At 47.2% G+C, this 16,293-nt stretch overlaps 1 protein-coding gene and 1 long non-coding RNA gene across 3 annotated transcripts in view; both read right to left on the reverse strand.

Moving 5' to 3' along the window:
• The window catches only part of LOC310742625, a 657,991-nt gene that overhangs the window by 13,924 nt on the left and 627,774 nt on the right, over positions 1 to 16,293 (reverse strand). The window lies entirely within an intron of this gene.
• FGF5 (fibroblast growth factor 5) overlaps positions 1 to 16,293 on the reverse strand; it is a 28,247-nt gene that overhangs the window by 7,377 nt on the left and 4,577 nt on the right. For both annotated transcript variants that reach the window (XM_083571881.1, XM_083571880.1), the window contains exon 2: positions 5,213 to 5,316. In XM_083571881.1, coding sequence (XP_083428007.1) covers positions 5,213 to 5,316 — 104 coding nt within the window. The remainder of the gene's footprint in view (positions 1 to 5,212; positions 5,317 to 16,293) is intronic.

Here is a 16,293-nt window from a genome sequence, read left to right on the forward strand (position 1 = left end):
AAGAGGCTCACATGAGTCTGCAACCAGTTTCTACTGTGTAAGAAGGGGCACGTAACTGCTATATAAAGAAACTTGCTAGCGCAAGTTAGGAAGGATACAGTCATACCTCGGGTTACAGAAGCTTCAGGTTGCATTTTTTCAGGTTACAGACCCGCCAAAACCTGGAAGTACCAGAATGGATTACTTCCAGATTTTGGCAGTCACGCATGCGCAGAACCGCTAAATCGTGCTTTGCACATGCCCAGAAGCACTGAATCGCAACCCATGTGTGCGCAGATACGGCGCTGTGGGTTGCGAACACTGCGGGTTGCGAACGTGCCTCTCGCACGGATCACGTTCGCAATCCAAGCGTCCACTGTATTAATAATCAATATATCCTCCTGCCACCCTAAACATTCCGACAAAAAATGTGTCTGGCAATTTCATTATGCAGTTTCATCAAATGCTGATGACACAGCTCTCTATATTTTCAGGAGCCACATTGTTTTCTGGGATTGTGCCTTTTAAATTGTAAGTTTTTAACTATTTTAAATTGGTGTAAACCGCCATTGGACCTCAGGGTGACGGTAATATGACAAACACAACACAGAGGAGATGTTCTACAGCAGGGGTTGTCAACCTGGTCCCTACTGCCCACTACTGGGCATTTCAGGATTCTAGGTGGGTGGTAGGGGGTTCTACGGCACAAGTTGCATCCTTCTTCCATTGAGCACTGGTGGGCGGTAAGGGAATTTTAGCATCCAGAAAGATGCATTAGTGGGCGGTAGGTATAAAAAGGTTGACTACCCCTGGTCTACAGATTCTTACACACCTTGGACAGCTCTTATCTTTGGGGTAGGTACCTTCCCAGAGCCTGCAACACCCAAACCTCACTCTCTTATACATGCACAACCTAAGAGATAATTCAAACATGACCATAGGGCACACCAGAGGCATAGTGGGGGAGGCAGGGGGGCCTTAGCCCTGGGTGAATGATTTTGAGGGGGGCACAAACCAGGCACCCCCATGCAGGCCTGCCATGGCTGCCACCAGGGGTCTCTGGGCCCCAGAGTCCTGCCTGGACTTGCCACCACATCCCCAGCCCCATTGCTGAATGGCTGCCCAGTCAGCATCAGGGGGGAATTCACCTTCCAAGGGCTTTGCCAGCCGGCCACACTCCTCCTTGCAGCCCCACTTGGCTCTGGTGGCGATGGCTGAACAGGCACGGTGGGCTCTCTGAACCCTCTGCACCTGGCCCCATGGGTGTAGCCAAGTAAATCAATATACTGTATTTTTTGCTCCATAAGATGCATCTGACCATAAGACTCACCTAGTTTTTGGAGGAGGATCTGATGGTGAATTTGGGGTGACCCAATGCAAAAATCCTGAGGAACCATGTGGATCCGTGCTTTGTAACCACATTTTTGCACCATTGCAGCCCCAGGAAACAGTGGGTGTGTTATTTTTTTGGTGCAGGCTGTAGCCATGGACATGCTATGTGATCTGATGGTGAATTTGTGGTGACCCAATGTAAAAATCCAAAGGATCCATGGGCTTTTACCTCCCCCCTCCCAGGCAGCCTCTGCTAGCGTCCCTTATCTCTCTTCCGATCCCACTGATCAGCTGTTTCCTTTCAACACTCCCTTCCCTCTTGTTTGCCTTAGTGTCTTTTCCTTAGCTGGAGCAGTTTTTTGCTCCTCCTTTTCTTCTCATTTCTCTCTTTTGCTTTAGTCTTCCTGTTTCCCCCCTTTGTAAGTTTGCTGTCTTTGCCTCCCCCCTCCCAGGCAGCCTCCTTTATCTCTAGCATCCCTTATCTCCCTCCCTGATCGCTTGCCCATTAGCGGCTTTGTTTCAACACCCACTTCCCTTTTTCAAAAAAAAAAAAATGCACGATCTGCTTTTTGCCCCTGGGCAATTTGGCTCCAGGGACCATGCATTCACTCCATAAGACGCACAGACATTTCCCCTTACTTTTTAGGGGAAAAAATGTGCGTCTTATGGAGCGAAAAATACAGTAAATACTTAACTGAGGTTCTGCCCTCCCACCCAACATGAACCCTGCCCCTTCAACATATATCCTGGCTATGCCCATGTCTGGCCCCCACCCACAGGTGTTGGTGGCAAGGACTACGTGGTGGGTTCTGTTCACTCTCCATGCCCTGCCTGGTATGTGCATGTGTCTCCGGGCAGCAGCAAATGCCGCAATGCCACTGGAGCATACAGAAACATTGTTGCTGCTCTTTATCACTTTCTTTCTCTATCTACCTTCAGCTATTTGATGACAGGAGGGGGTGTCTAGATTTTGCAAAGTTTTTTCTAGACATAAGCTCCAGAGAGAGAGAGAGACTGACTTCTGGGATTTCTAACACTATACTAGTTTGACGGATGGATCCCGAGAGAGTATTAACAGTGGGGGACATCCAATAGAACAGATGTCTCTTCTGAAGGTCATTCCTCCTTTCTAATCTATGTCTGGCCATCCGGGCTAGTACAAAAGGATGAAAAAGTATCGATGCAATCTTGTCTGAAGCTACTGAAGCAGGTCCTCTGTTTCCTGCCAAGATCTGTGTCAACCAGAAGAGCAAATCCTTTGTCTCACGGGGCATTAATTTTGCTCAGCTGCCTTTGCAATCAATGAGGAGAGAATTATTAAAACTGGATGCTACACTGAAGATGCCTCTGTCAATTTTGCGTTTGTGCAAGTTGGGAACATCAGCAAGGCAGCCTCTTTCTTGCTAATGGGTATTCCCTTACGAGCATGACAACTGAGTTCAGCGTTGCATTGTTAAACCCCACAGATTATTATCTTATATATGAGTGGGAAAGGTTTGGTAGAACCGATCACACTGAGGGAACCCTTAACTGCCCTACAGGTGTCTCGTCTGTTTTTGCCCTTTTGCTTGCAAGGTAAAGGTAAAGGGGACCCCTGACCATTAGGTCCAGTCATGACTGACTCTGGGGTTGCAGTGCTCATCTCGCTTTGTTGGCCGATGGAGCCGGCATACAGCTTCCGGGTCATGTGGCCAGCATGACTAAGCCGCTTTCTGGTGAACCAGAGCAGTGCACGGAAACACCGTTTACCTTCCCGCCGGAGCGGTACCTATTTATCTACTTGCACTTTTGACGTGCTTTCGAACTGCTAGGTTGGCAGGAGCAGGGACCGAGCAACGGGAGCTCACCCCGTCGCGGGGATTCGAACCGGCAACCTTCTGATCGGCAAGTCCTAGGCTCTGTGGTTTAACCCACAGCGCCACCCGCAAACTTAACTGTAAAAAGAAGAGAAAGAAATGTCCTCTTCCAGATACATATTTTCCTCAAACGGTAAAGTTTCTGCTGAGAACACAACGTCACAAAAGGAAAAGCCACTGGGCAGGATGATGTTTACTCAGGAGAAAAATGTCCTCGGATTCACTGCAACTTGCTCCTCATATATGTGGGCATTGGGTTTTAGCCTGAAACATTATAACAGGAGGGGTGGATGGGTGCTCCTTTCAGAACAAAAAAATTGAGCCATCTGCTTGGGAAGCTGATAATTGCCAGGATTAATGTTGCTCCTGAATCCAGTTTCCTTATTAAAAAACAAACAAACTGCTTTATAATTAAATTAGATTACCACTTGAAATGGAAGGCCAGACCTCAGATACAGAAGGGGAAACCTATTACAGCCCACGGATTTGCTTCCGCTTCCTCCCCCCCCAACCCAAACACAACAGTGGGACTTGATTTTATCTCTAGTTCAGCTAGAGGTAATCAAAACGCCGTTAAAATCAAAGAGCTTCCCTGAGTGACAGGCACAGCACTTCCTTGCGCCTCTTCGAACTCATTATCCCACAAAATAAACACTCCCTGCCAGAGCAGCAAAGAACAACAGATGCTGTTTTTACATTATCGGCATTGTTTAGCCCAGTGAACTTTAGACATTTGGCTCAGGTTTCGACTAATTTCTTGCGCTGATTTGGCTGAAGAATTGGGGGTCTTAACCTTTCAGGGTGACCTGTCTGAAGCAGGTCGTCATGTCTGGTCCCCCTGGAACCAACCACGTCCTTCTCCCAGCAATTAGCCGGAAGCCAAGGAAGGGGGATTATTTAATTTCGGCAGCTGCTGAATCACACCAGAATTTCATAACATGAAATAACAAGATGATTTCACATCGGTGGGGAAGGAGGGGTGGAACAGCTCAACTTGTGGGCCACCTCGCCAAAGGCAGGCCGCCATCTTTGTATGGGCATCTGCCAAGGCAGCACTTGAGAGGGACTCTTCCCGTACAGCAGGGGTGGGGAATTCCGCAGAGGCCACATTCTCTTCTGGTTAACCTGCCAGGGGCCGCATGCCAGGGTGGGCATAGCCAGAGGCAAAAGTGGGTGGGAAATTAGTGTACATTTTAACCTTATTCGGGAGGCTAGTTTCTACACATGCTCACATACCACTGTTACAAGAAATTTAAGGTCTCAAATATAGAATAAATATTCACAGTACAGTATAGGAAAGCAATCCTGAAGCCATTTTGACTCTCCTCAAATATTCCTCTGCAGTAAGGGAGGCAAATGGGGAGAGCCTTCCCATTGTCTTTTTCCTTGCAAATCCTGTGTTAAGGGCGTATTTGTGTTAAAACCAGCACCTTAAACCTGATCCTGTACTCCACCGGGAGCCCAGTGCAGCTGGTATAGCACCGGGTGAATGTGATCCTGCGGCGAGGACCCCGTAAGGAGTCTCACTGTGGCATACTGCACCCGCTGGAGTTTCTGGGTCAGTCTCAAGGGCAGCCCCATGTAGAGTGAGTTAAAGAGCCTCACACTCTACCAACTGAGCTATCCCAGCAAAATTATGCTGGACTGGGATGAGGAATTTAAGGTCAAGGGGAACATCATTCTTCTGCATTTTCAAAAGCAGGGAACCTGTGTGGCATCGTTGAAATAGGAACCTGGGTGACCAGGGTTCAGAACCCTACACTGGGTGACCTTGGGCCAGTCACTGTCTCTCAGCCTAACCTATCTCATTGAGTTGTGGTGAGGATTAAATGAGGAGAAAGGGCCACATACACCACCTTGAACCCCTTGGAAGAAATGGTGGGAAATGAATGAAATGATATGTAGAGCTGTGGACTCAAATCTCACAAGGTGCAGCGCAGACGACCTTGCAATATTTTCACTCTTTTGCAAGCTACAAGAGACATTTTACACATACCCTGGAAATGCAGTATTTTATTTCGTCTTGTTTCGTTTTTTTTACTTACACTTGCGTGGAGTTTTCCTTTTTTTGACATCGCTAAAAATTTGTTGCTGAAAACTCCTCGTATTCCTACAATCCCCTGAGACACAGCAAATATTTCCAAAATACCTAGGATGACAGAAATCCCAAAATAAAACACAATTCGTTTTTTCACAGCACTGCAAAGAAAAGAAGAAGAGAGAAAGAAATCTTATGCATTGTCAGGTCTTTTTTATTAAAAAAAAAAGAAGGGGAAGGAAAAGAAGAGGAGGAGGAGGAAGAAGAAGAAAAACTAGCTTTGTCATTTTAGGCTTAAACTGTGATTTCATGCTTGATTGCTTCTTGCTTCCTTGCTCGGGTTATCTGAATATACATTTATTTATAGACGTCCTGAGGTTTTAAAGGACACAACTGGTGTGAGTGGAATTTAATGGCTGCTCACTCTGGGGTTATCCACCTGCCCTCAACAGGAAGGCATCAGGAGACGGTTTAGGGCAGAGGTTTTCAACCTTTTTGGGTCCACGGCTCCCTTGACCAACTACATTCTTTCTGTGGCTCCTCTGTGGGGTTCAAGTAGGGCCTTACGGAGCCAGGCAGAGACCCGGGACAGGTAGACAATGCCCCCCTTTTTTTTACCCTGGGGATATCTGAAGTCTTATATATAAGTACGTATATAAATAATTTTCACAAATGTTATGCTGACAAAAAAAAATATTTCAAGGCTTGAACCGTATCTGCATATAAAGACAAAATGGAAAATGTGGATAAATATGCTGACTGAGGCGCCCTTTGGAACTGGAGGCCCGGGCCAAGTGGCCCATATGCCCCACCTCTGTCTGGGCCTGGGTTCAAGAGCCCAGTGATGTCACCCTTTGCCTGCAGAGCCGGCAGCCTCTCACCCTTTTTCAAACAGTCTCCTTTGTGGAGTGTGCCCTCAACCTCCTCTCCCCTTTTCTTGGGAGTCCTCTGGGCATCTGCAGATGCCACCCCTAGTCTCTCAGCTGCCCCCTCCTGCCCCAAAGAGATGTGCCTCTTCACACTGCCCCACAGGAGCCTGGGAAGCAACCCCTGGCCAGCCCCAGAGGCACCATTCGCTTGGGGAGCTTATAGCCAGGGCTTCTGCAACAAACAGGAGGGAGGGAAGGGAAGAGGGACAGAGGCCAGTTTTGCCTGCGGCACCCCTGACTATCATTCAAGGCACCACAGGGTGCCACGGCACACTGGTTGAGAACCACCGGTTTAGGGGGAAGAGAACAAACCTTCAAAATCAGCAAGGGTTGTTTAAGCCCTGCCCCATGCTTGATTCCTGTAGCCTCTGGGCTCAATCCTGGAAACTTGTTTTCAGTGGCTGGGTGTAATGTTGGAACAAGTGACGTAGTAGATAGATGAGAGCATCTCTGAGGATGTACAGAGTGCGTTTCTCTTGCCAGCAGATAACGGTGGCGTTTTGTGGGTCCCCAGGGTGGGAGACAGAAGGCTTGTAGGACTTCCTCCAAATTTTCCCTCCAGGCTCTGGCAATTATAATCTGGGGTTAATGAGTCAGCTGGCTGGCGGCCGGCAGCCAGAGAGGGGAAGTGGTTTCTGTGCCAGAGAAAGAGTCTAGTCACAACCACAATATACATTGTACATCATTCTTATACCGCTTTAGCAGACGTGGAGAATCCTGTGAAATATAGTTTGTTAAGGGTGCTGGGAACGGCAGGCCTGCACCCTTAACAAACTACAGTTCCCAGGATTCTTTGTGGGAAGCCATGACTGTTAAAGAATAAGAAGAGTGCTTTAAATATATGTTGTGGGTTTTAACCTCAGTTAGTAAAACACATCCCCCAGGTCAGAGATGGGAAGGTAGTGTGTTCAGCCCAGGTGAGAGACAGGGCTGGCTTGCTTTATGGTTTTTCTGTTTCCTTGCTGTGGGGTTAACTGGTGTTCCTAACACATATCCAGGTGGGTATGTTGTAATTTTGCTATTTTATATGGCTTTGATTGACTGCATCTATTGGCACTCTTATTTCTTTCCTATTGATATGATGCTCACCACTTGGGGGTATATAAATAAACCATAACATGACGCAGCTGCTTCCATATATCTGGGTTTAGGAGCAGTTCTTGCAGAATAAAGAGCACCCTATCCCAGCGGGCTTGATCCTCCAGAATACCCTAAGGTTTTTGCATCCGTTGCAAATGATTTTAACCACATGCACACACACACACACCCCGGACCTCTCTCTCACACACACTCAGCTGCTTTGCACAGTGCTGGGGAGCGTTGAGACTCTACTGATCACCAAGCATATTGTTTGCAGAAGAAGACATTCACCCCTGAACATGTTAAAGGCAGATCTGGAAGCAGCCAGGAGCATTTGAAATAAGCCAAGTGCAATTAGGGATTGGCAAATCCGTCTGCTTTGGTCTCTCACTTCCTCGTTGCTGTTTTTTTTAATCTTACATTCAATTCTCCAAATCAGTTTGCAAATGCTTTTTTAAAAATGATAAATTCTTTAGCATTTTAGCATGACATTCTCCTAATATACACATTATGGTATGCAATTTCGCCTAAGAGATTTTCCTGATTATAATGCATGCATCTAGCATATCTACCATTGCAGCCTGGGGTTACCCAAGCTCCCCCTGATTGCAGCTAAAGACCAATGGATCCTTCTGCTCATCAGATGCATGAAAGCAAGATAAGCATTCTTCGCTATGCCCCCCCTTCCTTCCACCTACCCTATATTGACACAGAGCCATCACATTTATATTATCGATAGCAACTGAAAGGAAGCAAGCCTCTGGAGGAGAGTTTAGGAAACTTACCAAGGTTGCATGCTGACTTCAGTCTTTGAAAGTTCCCTAGCAATTAGCTGAAGAGCTTTGGCTTCGCTCTCCCTCCAACCCCCGCAAAAATAAATAAATGCAGTTCTCCCCAGCAGATGGATGAGTTGTGGGACACCATGGAAGTGTCATGGTCATTCTAACTGCTCATGAGGAGAGACAACTGCAGGCTCACAAGGGTTGGTGACAGACGGTCTGTTGGTAGGATGCAGAGAAGCAGGATGTGACTGTTGGAACCCCGATCAGCTGTTAGGTTGAAGAAAGCAAGGAGCTCCCTGCTGTCATTACCCAGTTTCATTGGCTATGCATTCATAGCATTCTCAAAATTATATAGTTGAAAGTGTCTACAATGGTCATCTAGTCTATGGTTACCAGACGTCCCCATTTCCCGGGGACAGCCCCAGGATTTACAAATATGTCCCCGGACAAAATCCGTCCCCGGATTTCATTTAATGTCCCCGGATTTATATTTTAAGTGTTGTAGATTTATTAGCAGGGAATGAATGTTGCGTGATTGATTCGACGGCACAAGACACATCATATGGGGACTTCCAGCAAGGCAAAATGGCGGGCGCCATGGCAGCGAGTAGCTCCTGAAGCCAGCCAGAGCCAACTGCGCTACCAGGCTGGCTCCGGGTTGCTGAGGCTGCCACCGCTGCACCACTACCAAGGGGGAACCAGGGACGCCCAGCGCGCCAACTGGGGGAACCACTGACCACCACCACCCGTGACCCAAATTGAGCTGGGAACGAGAGCACCTGACCACCCGGCCAACTCCCCAGTGGTGCTCCGGGGCCAGGAAAACCTCAGAGCTGATATAGGGAGAAGGAGAGGAGGAAGAGAGAGGAAGACAAAGGAGAAAAAAGAGGGGAGCCCCGACCTTGCCACGCCACTGCCGCCACTGAGGAGGAGATGTAGGAGAGCAACGGGAGGGCAAGGACATGTGGCCAAGCCCATGTCCGTCCCGAGCCTACTCCATGGCAGCTAGCGCTCCAAGAGAGCAGGCCAGGGCCCAGAGGAAGGCCACGCGACAGAGGAGACCACAGAAGAGAAGATATTACTTCTTTTTTTAAAAAATAGTAATAACTTTTAAAAAACCTGGTAACCTTAATCTAGTCCAACCCCCTGCAAGGCAGAAATCTTTTGCCCAACATGGGACTTGAACCCGTGGCCCTGAAATTAAGAGTCTCATGCTCTACCGACTGAGCTATCCCAAACTAGAGAAAAGTAATGCTGAACTCATCCCAGACACTCATTCCAAACACAGAAAAAGCAGAAACTGGATCTCTGCTGGCTCTGGGGAACAGCACAGGTTTAACATCCACCATCCTCTCCTTGAAGCAGTGAAGAAGGATGAAATGAGCACTTAAATCACATCTGGCTCAACATAAAACAAGAAGAGGCCAATGTACAATAGCCCAAACATTTAGCTTCTTTTCCCGATGCTGGGATCTAGCCCATTGGGCTACCTGGTCCTCTCTATATTCAGGACTCAGGACTTTGTTTATTTGTTAAATTTATACCCCATCTTTGCTTTGAGGAGCTCGAGGTGTTTCCCAGTCTCCTCTTTTTTCTTCTACTAACAACTCTGGCTGAGTGTTGATGATTGGCCCAAGGTCATGCAGTGAGCTTCATGGCTTTGTGGGGATTTGAACCCTGGTCTCTCAGGCCTTAGCCAACACTCTGATCACTCGACCACATTGACAGAACATTGGCCCATGCAACTGGCAGGTATGGTGCAGCTTCTGCAGCTGCGGACTTTGGGCTCTCAAATTGCATCAACTGAAGTCTGGTATCCAGATCAAGGGAAGTAATAGTACCACTCTATTCTGCCTTGGTCAGACCACGCCTGGAACACTGTGTCCAATTCTGGGCACCATAATTTTAAGAAGGATATTGACTGGCTGGAACGTGTGCAGAGGAGGGCGACCAAGATGACCAAGGGTCTGGAAACCAAGCCTTATGAGGAACGGTTGAAGGAGCTGGGTATGTTTAGCCTGGGAAACAAGAGACTGAGAGGAGATAGGATAGCCACTTTCAAATATCTCCAGGGCTGTCACATGGAAGAGGAAACAAGTCTGTTTCCTCCTGCTCTGGACGGTAGGGCTTGAACCAATGGCTTCAAGTTACAAGAAAGGAGATTCTTCAACATCAGGAAAAACTTTCTGACAGAAATAGCTGTTTGATGGTGGAACAGCCTCCCTCGGGAGGTGGTGGACTCTCCTTCCTTGGAGGTTTTTAAGCAGAGGTTGGATGGCCATCTGTCATGGATGCTTTAGCTGAGATTCCTGCATTGCTGGGGGTTGGACTAGATGACCCTTGGGTCCCCTCCCACTCTAAGATTCTACGATTCTATGTAAGCAATGCAGTTGGTATAATAGCCATGCATTCTGACTGCCGCATTCCTGCTAACAAGTTAGTGGCCAAATTTACAACTCTACCATTCTATGACTCTATGACTCTCCTACCGCTTTCCTGCAGGGGAAACTACTCTTTAGCGCTCAGTTGGAACAAATGGCAATTGAGCTTTTGGTTGATAGCTGTTTGTTCTGATTTGGAACTAAAGAGTGGATTTTTCCTGAAAAAGGAGCAGGGCAAGTGGGAAACTGCTCAGACCCATGCTTTCTAGGCATGGGACAAGCAGAAGTGTGGTCAAATCCTGAACTGAATGCTTTGGGATGGTAAAGGACCCCTGGATGGTTAAGTCCAGTCAAAGGCAACTGTGGGGGTTCCGGCGCTTATCTCGCTTTCAGGATGAGGGAGCCAGTGTTTGCCCGCAGACAGCTTTCCGAGTCATGTGGCCAGCATGACTAAACTGCTTCTGAAGCAACAGAACACTGTGAAGTAAGCCAGAGCGCACGGAAATGCTGTTTACCTTCCTGCCACAGTGGTACCTATTTATCTACTTGCACTGGTGTGCTTTCAAACTGCTAGGTTGGCAGGAGCTGGGACAGAGCAATGGGAGCTCACCCCATTGCAGGGGTTCAAACCACTGACCTTCTGATTGGCAAGCCCAAGAGGCTCAGTGGTTTAGACCAGTGTTCCCCAACCTTGGGCCTCCAGCTGTTTTTGGACTACAACTCCCATCATCCCTCGCTAGCAAGACCAGTGGTCAAGGATGATGGGAACTGTAGTCCAAAAACAGCTGGAGGCCCAAGGTTGGGGAACACTGGTTTAGACCACAGCGCCACCCGCGTCCCTCCTTTGTGATGGACCACAACATCAGAAGCCCTTCTCTGCCTTTCCATTTTCCTGCTGCTGTCCTCGCTTCATCCTGCCTCTCAAATCTTTTGGTGGTTTGCTTTTGAAGAGAGCATGTTTTCCTCTTGTCTTCTGTTGCTCTGGCTCAGGGGGTTATCAAAAGCAAACGCACGATAGAAGGAGCAGATTTACTTTGTGCTGAAGGTGAACAACGCTGGCTCTGAATCCGCATAAGGATCAGTTCTTTCTAAAAGGAGAGAGCGAGGGAGTGCAGCGGGTACTATTTTTACATGGCAGTGCACATTCTGAATCTCCCCTGTAGGGCTACGAAAGCCTGGAAAGAACAATCTAAGCGCTAGCTATTAGGGGGTCAGAACATGAAAGACGAGATGCAAAAGGAAAAATGGTTGAAATTCTTAAAAGCATATTATTACTCAATGCAGAACGTTCTAAAGCAAAAGCAACTATGGGCTGCTCTGCTCCACACCTCTCCTTCTCTAAAGAGAAGATGTACGTAAGCTGGAAAATGCCCTATCTGTACCATACATATTTAAAGCAGCATCATGCCACTTTAAACAGCTTCCCCCAAAGAATTCTGGGAGCTGTAGTTTGTTAAGGGTACGGAGACCCTCTATTCCCCTCCCAGAGCTGCAACACTCAGAGTTTCCTGCGAAGAGGGATTGATTGTTAAACCATTCTGTACAGTGCTGGTGGGTCCAAAGAGTGTTTCTCTGGGGCTGATCCACAGTCCTGCTTGACCTTTATTTTGCTCATATTATGTCCTGATTAATTTCCCCAGGTCCAAGAGCTTTTCTTCTTACATGGCTCTGCCTTGCAAAAAATCCTCCTAATCGAAGCTTGGTTAAGCAAAATCTCTCTTTGCATTTTCCATGCATCTTTGATAAGATCCTAGTCCAAAACACAGGTCAAGCGAAAGGATAGATAAACAAACCCCTTTCATCGAGGCTGAAAATTTGGAGCTAAAGTTGGGGTTGTTTAAACCCTTTCCCAGGTTCTGGGGTGTGTGTGTGTCTCTGTGGGAGTCATAAAGCCATAGCAGAGGCTTGTAATATTGCAGGGTACCTCCTGACCTCGTGACCAGCACTCCAAACTTTACAATGTATTGGAATGTATTGACCTTAAATGGAGTTGTGTTTCCTCTGGGCAGTGATGACCCTATATGGTGATGTGTGTAATAAAAGCCTTGACCGGATGAGGTAACGTGAGACGTTGGCAAACGGCCATGTGGCTGGAGAGAACAAAGGAGAATAAATCGGAGGAGGGCAGAGAAAGGAGCTGCTCTTATCCATCATGAAAATATAGCTGGCTTTCTGTGTCATTTTTCTATGCTGTGCGCCATTTAATGACGGCTGGATTCTGTCATGTCTCATAACAGTAGTATGTATTGCCATAATTGGCGATGGCTACCCTGTTCACAGGGAAGTGGGTGGCACTGTGGGTTAAACCACTGAGCCTCTTGGGCTTGGCGATCAGAAGGTTGGCGGTTCGAATCCCCGCGATTGGGTGAGCTCCCGTTGCTTGGTCCCTGCTCCTGCCAACCTAGCAGTTCAAAAGCACGTCAAAGTGCAAGTAGATAGGTACCGCTCTGGCGGGAAGGTAAACGGTGTTTCCGTGCACTGCTCTGGTTCGCCAGAAGCGGCTTAGTCATGCTGGCCACATGACCCGGAAGCTGTACGTCGGCCCCCTCGACCAATAAAGCGAGATAAGCATGCAACCCCAGAGTCGTCCACGACTGGACCTAATGGTCAGGGGTCCCTTTACCTTTACCCTGTTCACACACTCTCTCACACAGACTAACCCCCCCCCCCCCCGGACCCATAAATGTACAGACATAGGACATGTCATGTCAAACAATGGTTTCCCCCACAGTTTCCAATGATTTTCCTTGTCACCTTCCTGACCACAAGAAGTGGTAATGGTGGAAAGGTTTGTGCAAGACCACCAGATCCACTTCAATTGCACAACCTGAATTTACTTGTATGAAATTGAATCCCACCTGCAAAATAACGACAGTCCAGAAGTGGCCCCTATGATTTGGTCATGGAAATGTGGAAGTGACACAGTACTGGAACCCTCATCATGTGCTTCTAGTACCAGATAACTATTTATGGAATGGCACTGGCTGTCCATGAGACCATTAAACTGGGCACCTGGAATGCAGGAATCATGCATAGCCAAAGGCATAAATAAATACAGAAGTGGGCATGTTCCTCTTTCCTCTTTCTCCTTTTTTTTTTCTTCATGTTTCTTTGGGTTGTGTTTTTTTTTGGGGGGGGGAGGGAATCCAATAGATGCTGCCATTTGTGAACGATTGCTTTTGCCTGGTCCATACTATCTTTATAGTTCATTGTCACTGTGTAAATATTTATGGATACTGAAAGAAAATGAGCAGATGAAAAATAAAAAGAGAGAGATTTGACAAGGAACAGCTGGAGGCAGATGGATAATTCAAACTAAGCACTCGAGGAGAGGCGAACAATGCAGTGAAATAAAGAGGCTGGGGAAAGTGGGATGAATCGCAGTAAACTGCTGACACAATAAGCGCTTTTTTCCAGCAGGAACTGCTCAGCAGCGACTCAAATGTTCTGGTTCTTGCTGCGTAAATAAAAGGTTTGGTTAAACAGCAGTGATACCAGTGCAACTTAGAAGGATGCTTCTGTAACAGAGATAAAAGCTGTCTAGCAAGTTACCCCAAAGCCCATTATTCTGGGAGTAATTTCACTGCATCCTCAGAATGAGAACGTTCCTGAAACTCATATAGTCCAAATCTTTGCCGTAAGATTGATCCTTTACACCAGCTGTTTGTGGACTGCAACTTCCATCATCTCTAGCTAGCAGGACCAGTGGTCAGGGATGATGGGAACAGGGTTCTACAAATTCATGTTAAACACACCTTCCCAATGGGTAGGGAACGACCCAAGACATTTTGCCACCTGAGCCAGGGCAGCAAATGCCAGCAACCCACCCCTTGCTAACTCGTGCTGCCTTGTACCCAAGGCCAGCTATGTTATTTTGGAACCCAAGGCAGAAAATCCAACAAGCGCCTCTCCTGTTTGCTCAGAATGCAACAGCAATCATAAATGGGATAATATAACAATATGCTGACCTTCCATGACACTCACTAATGGTAGGGCCGGCACCGATGCTGCGCACAGGGTACAGGGGTACTGATGTACTAGGCTCATAGCCAGAATGGGCCTCATTTTTTAAAAGTAAGTTTCTAGCCCTCCTGGAGGAAAAGTTATGAAGCGAAATATGCAGGTACCTCCTATGCAATTTCTGTGAGATGAGTCAGTCTGACTGCTACCACCTATCAGTGTTTTTAACCAATGAGTGAAGTCAGAGCTGTGATTGATGAGCGAGTGGCTTAGATACCGGGCCATAGGAAACCATGGGGTCTTAATGAGTTTCTGTTTCCCCCTTTGGTACACTTTCCTGTTTCTGTCTCATTTTCAAATACTTGGAAACTCCATAGTTTCCCCTTCCTTCTCCCCTAGCAGCAAAGAAGTATCTTTCCTGTGGTGGGTTCTCCTGAGATCAGGTACTCCCTAGATGTCATTTTCGGCAAACACAAGAAGCGCAAGTGGTAGTTAACCCCCAACAACAACAAAAAAGGTTAAATGCAAAATGTGAAAACTTTGCAAAGAGGCTTAGGCATGTTTCCTACTGTGCAGGATATAAAGAACAGGTACTCATTAAGAATTCACTGTATAGCTAACTTACAGTACAATGGTGTACACGTCTATTCAGGTCACTTTGTGTTTAAAGGGACTTACTCCTAGGTCTGCAAAATAGGACACAAACCTGCACATAACACAAAGCAGGTGCAAATCTTATGCAGATCAGCGCCTTCTTTTGCAGTGGACCAAGGGACCCAATCCACTTACAGTGCACTGGGCCCAGGACCTGGTAGTGAAGGAATTAAGCAGCAAGCCCCTTAGCCAGGAACTGTATCACGAAGAGGCTTTAATGGGCTGCGGAATTATTGCAGAATGGTCAGAACATAAATACAGGAAGCACAGCAAGCATAAAGTTATTTAGTTGCATTGCTTATAGAATCATAGAGTTGGGAGGGACACCAGGGGTCATCTAGTCCAGCCCCCTGCAATGCAGGCCCACATGCTCAAATCAACAGCCTTCCGGTAAACAGCCAGATGCACTGACCCATTGCACCACAGGCTCTCTTGCTTCTTAGTTGGCAGTTGGGTAGAACTGCTGCCTGTGTGTTGTCCTTCCTTACTTTTTACATGTAAAGTCTAGGAACTTACTTTTTAAACAGAAAGAGGGAAATTCTTGAGAGTCAGGTGGGGGAGCTGGAATAATAATAATAATAATAATAATTTATTTATACCCCGCCCTCCCTGGCCCGAGCTGGGCTCAGGGCGGCTAACACCAGTAAAATTACAATAAAAACATAATGGGGGGGAACCAATTTAAAATACGGGTTAAAATACAATTTTAAATGCAGCCTCATTTTAATAGTAGCCCATAGATCAAAAAAATAAGGGGAGGGAAACATAAGGGTCAGACTGAGTCCAAACCAAAGGCCAGGCAGAACAGCTCTGTCTTACAGACCCTGCAGAAAGATGTCAAGTCCCACAGGGCCCTAGTCTCTTGTGACAGAGCGTTCCACCAGATTGGGGCCAGTACTGAAAAGGCCCTGAAGGAAGCAGCCCCCCCAGGCTTCCCTGTAACTCTAGCCCTATAGGGAAGCAATGCCTGACTTGCTCCTATCCCAGAACTTCTGGGCTAAGGCCAAACAAACCATAGCTCAGAAACCACAAAGCTAAAGCACTTAAGCAATACATGGCAGTTAATGTGACCAATGACCTTTCCCTAACATTAATGTGCAGAGCTGCATTCATTCATTCAATCATTTTATATTTACTCCATGAAGCTCAATATATATGCAGCTTTCCCCCCACCTCTGCTCACACACATTATTTTCACAACAGCCCTCTGAGGTTAAGGTAAAGGGACCCCTGACCATTAGGTCCAGTTGTGGCCGACTCTGGGGTTGCAGCGCTCATCTCGCTTTATTGGCCGAGGGAGCC

Source organism: Podarcis filfolensis (assembly GCF_964270895.1).
Source record: "Podarcis filfolensis genome assembly, chromosome: 9".
NCBI classification, from domain to species: Eukaryota; Metazoa; Chordata; class Lepidosauria; order Squamata; family Lacertidae; genus Podarcis; species Podarcis filfolensis.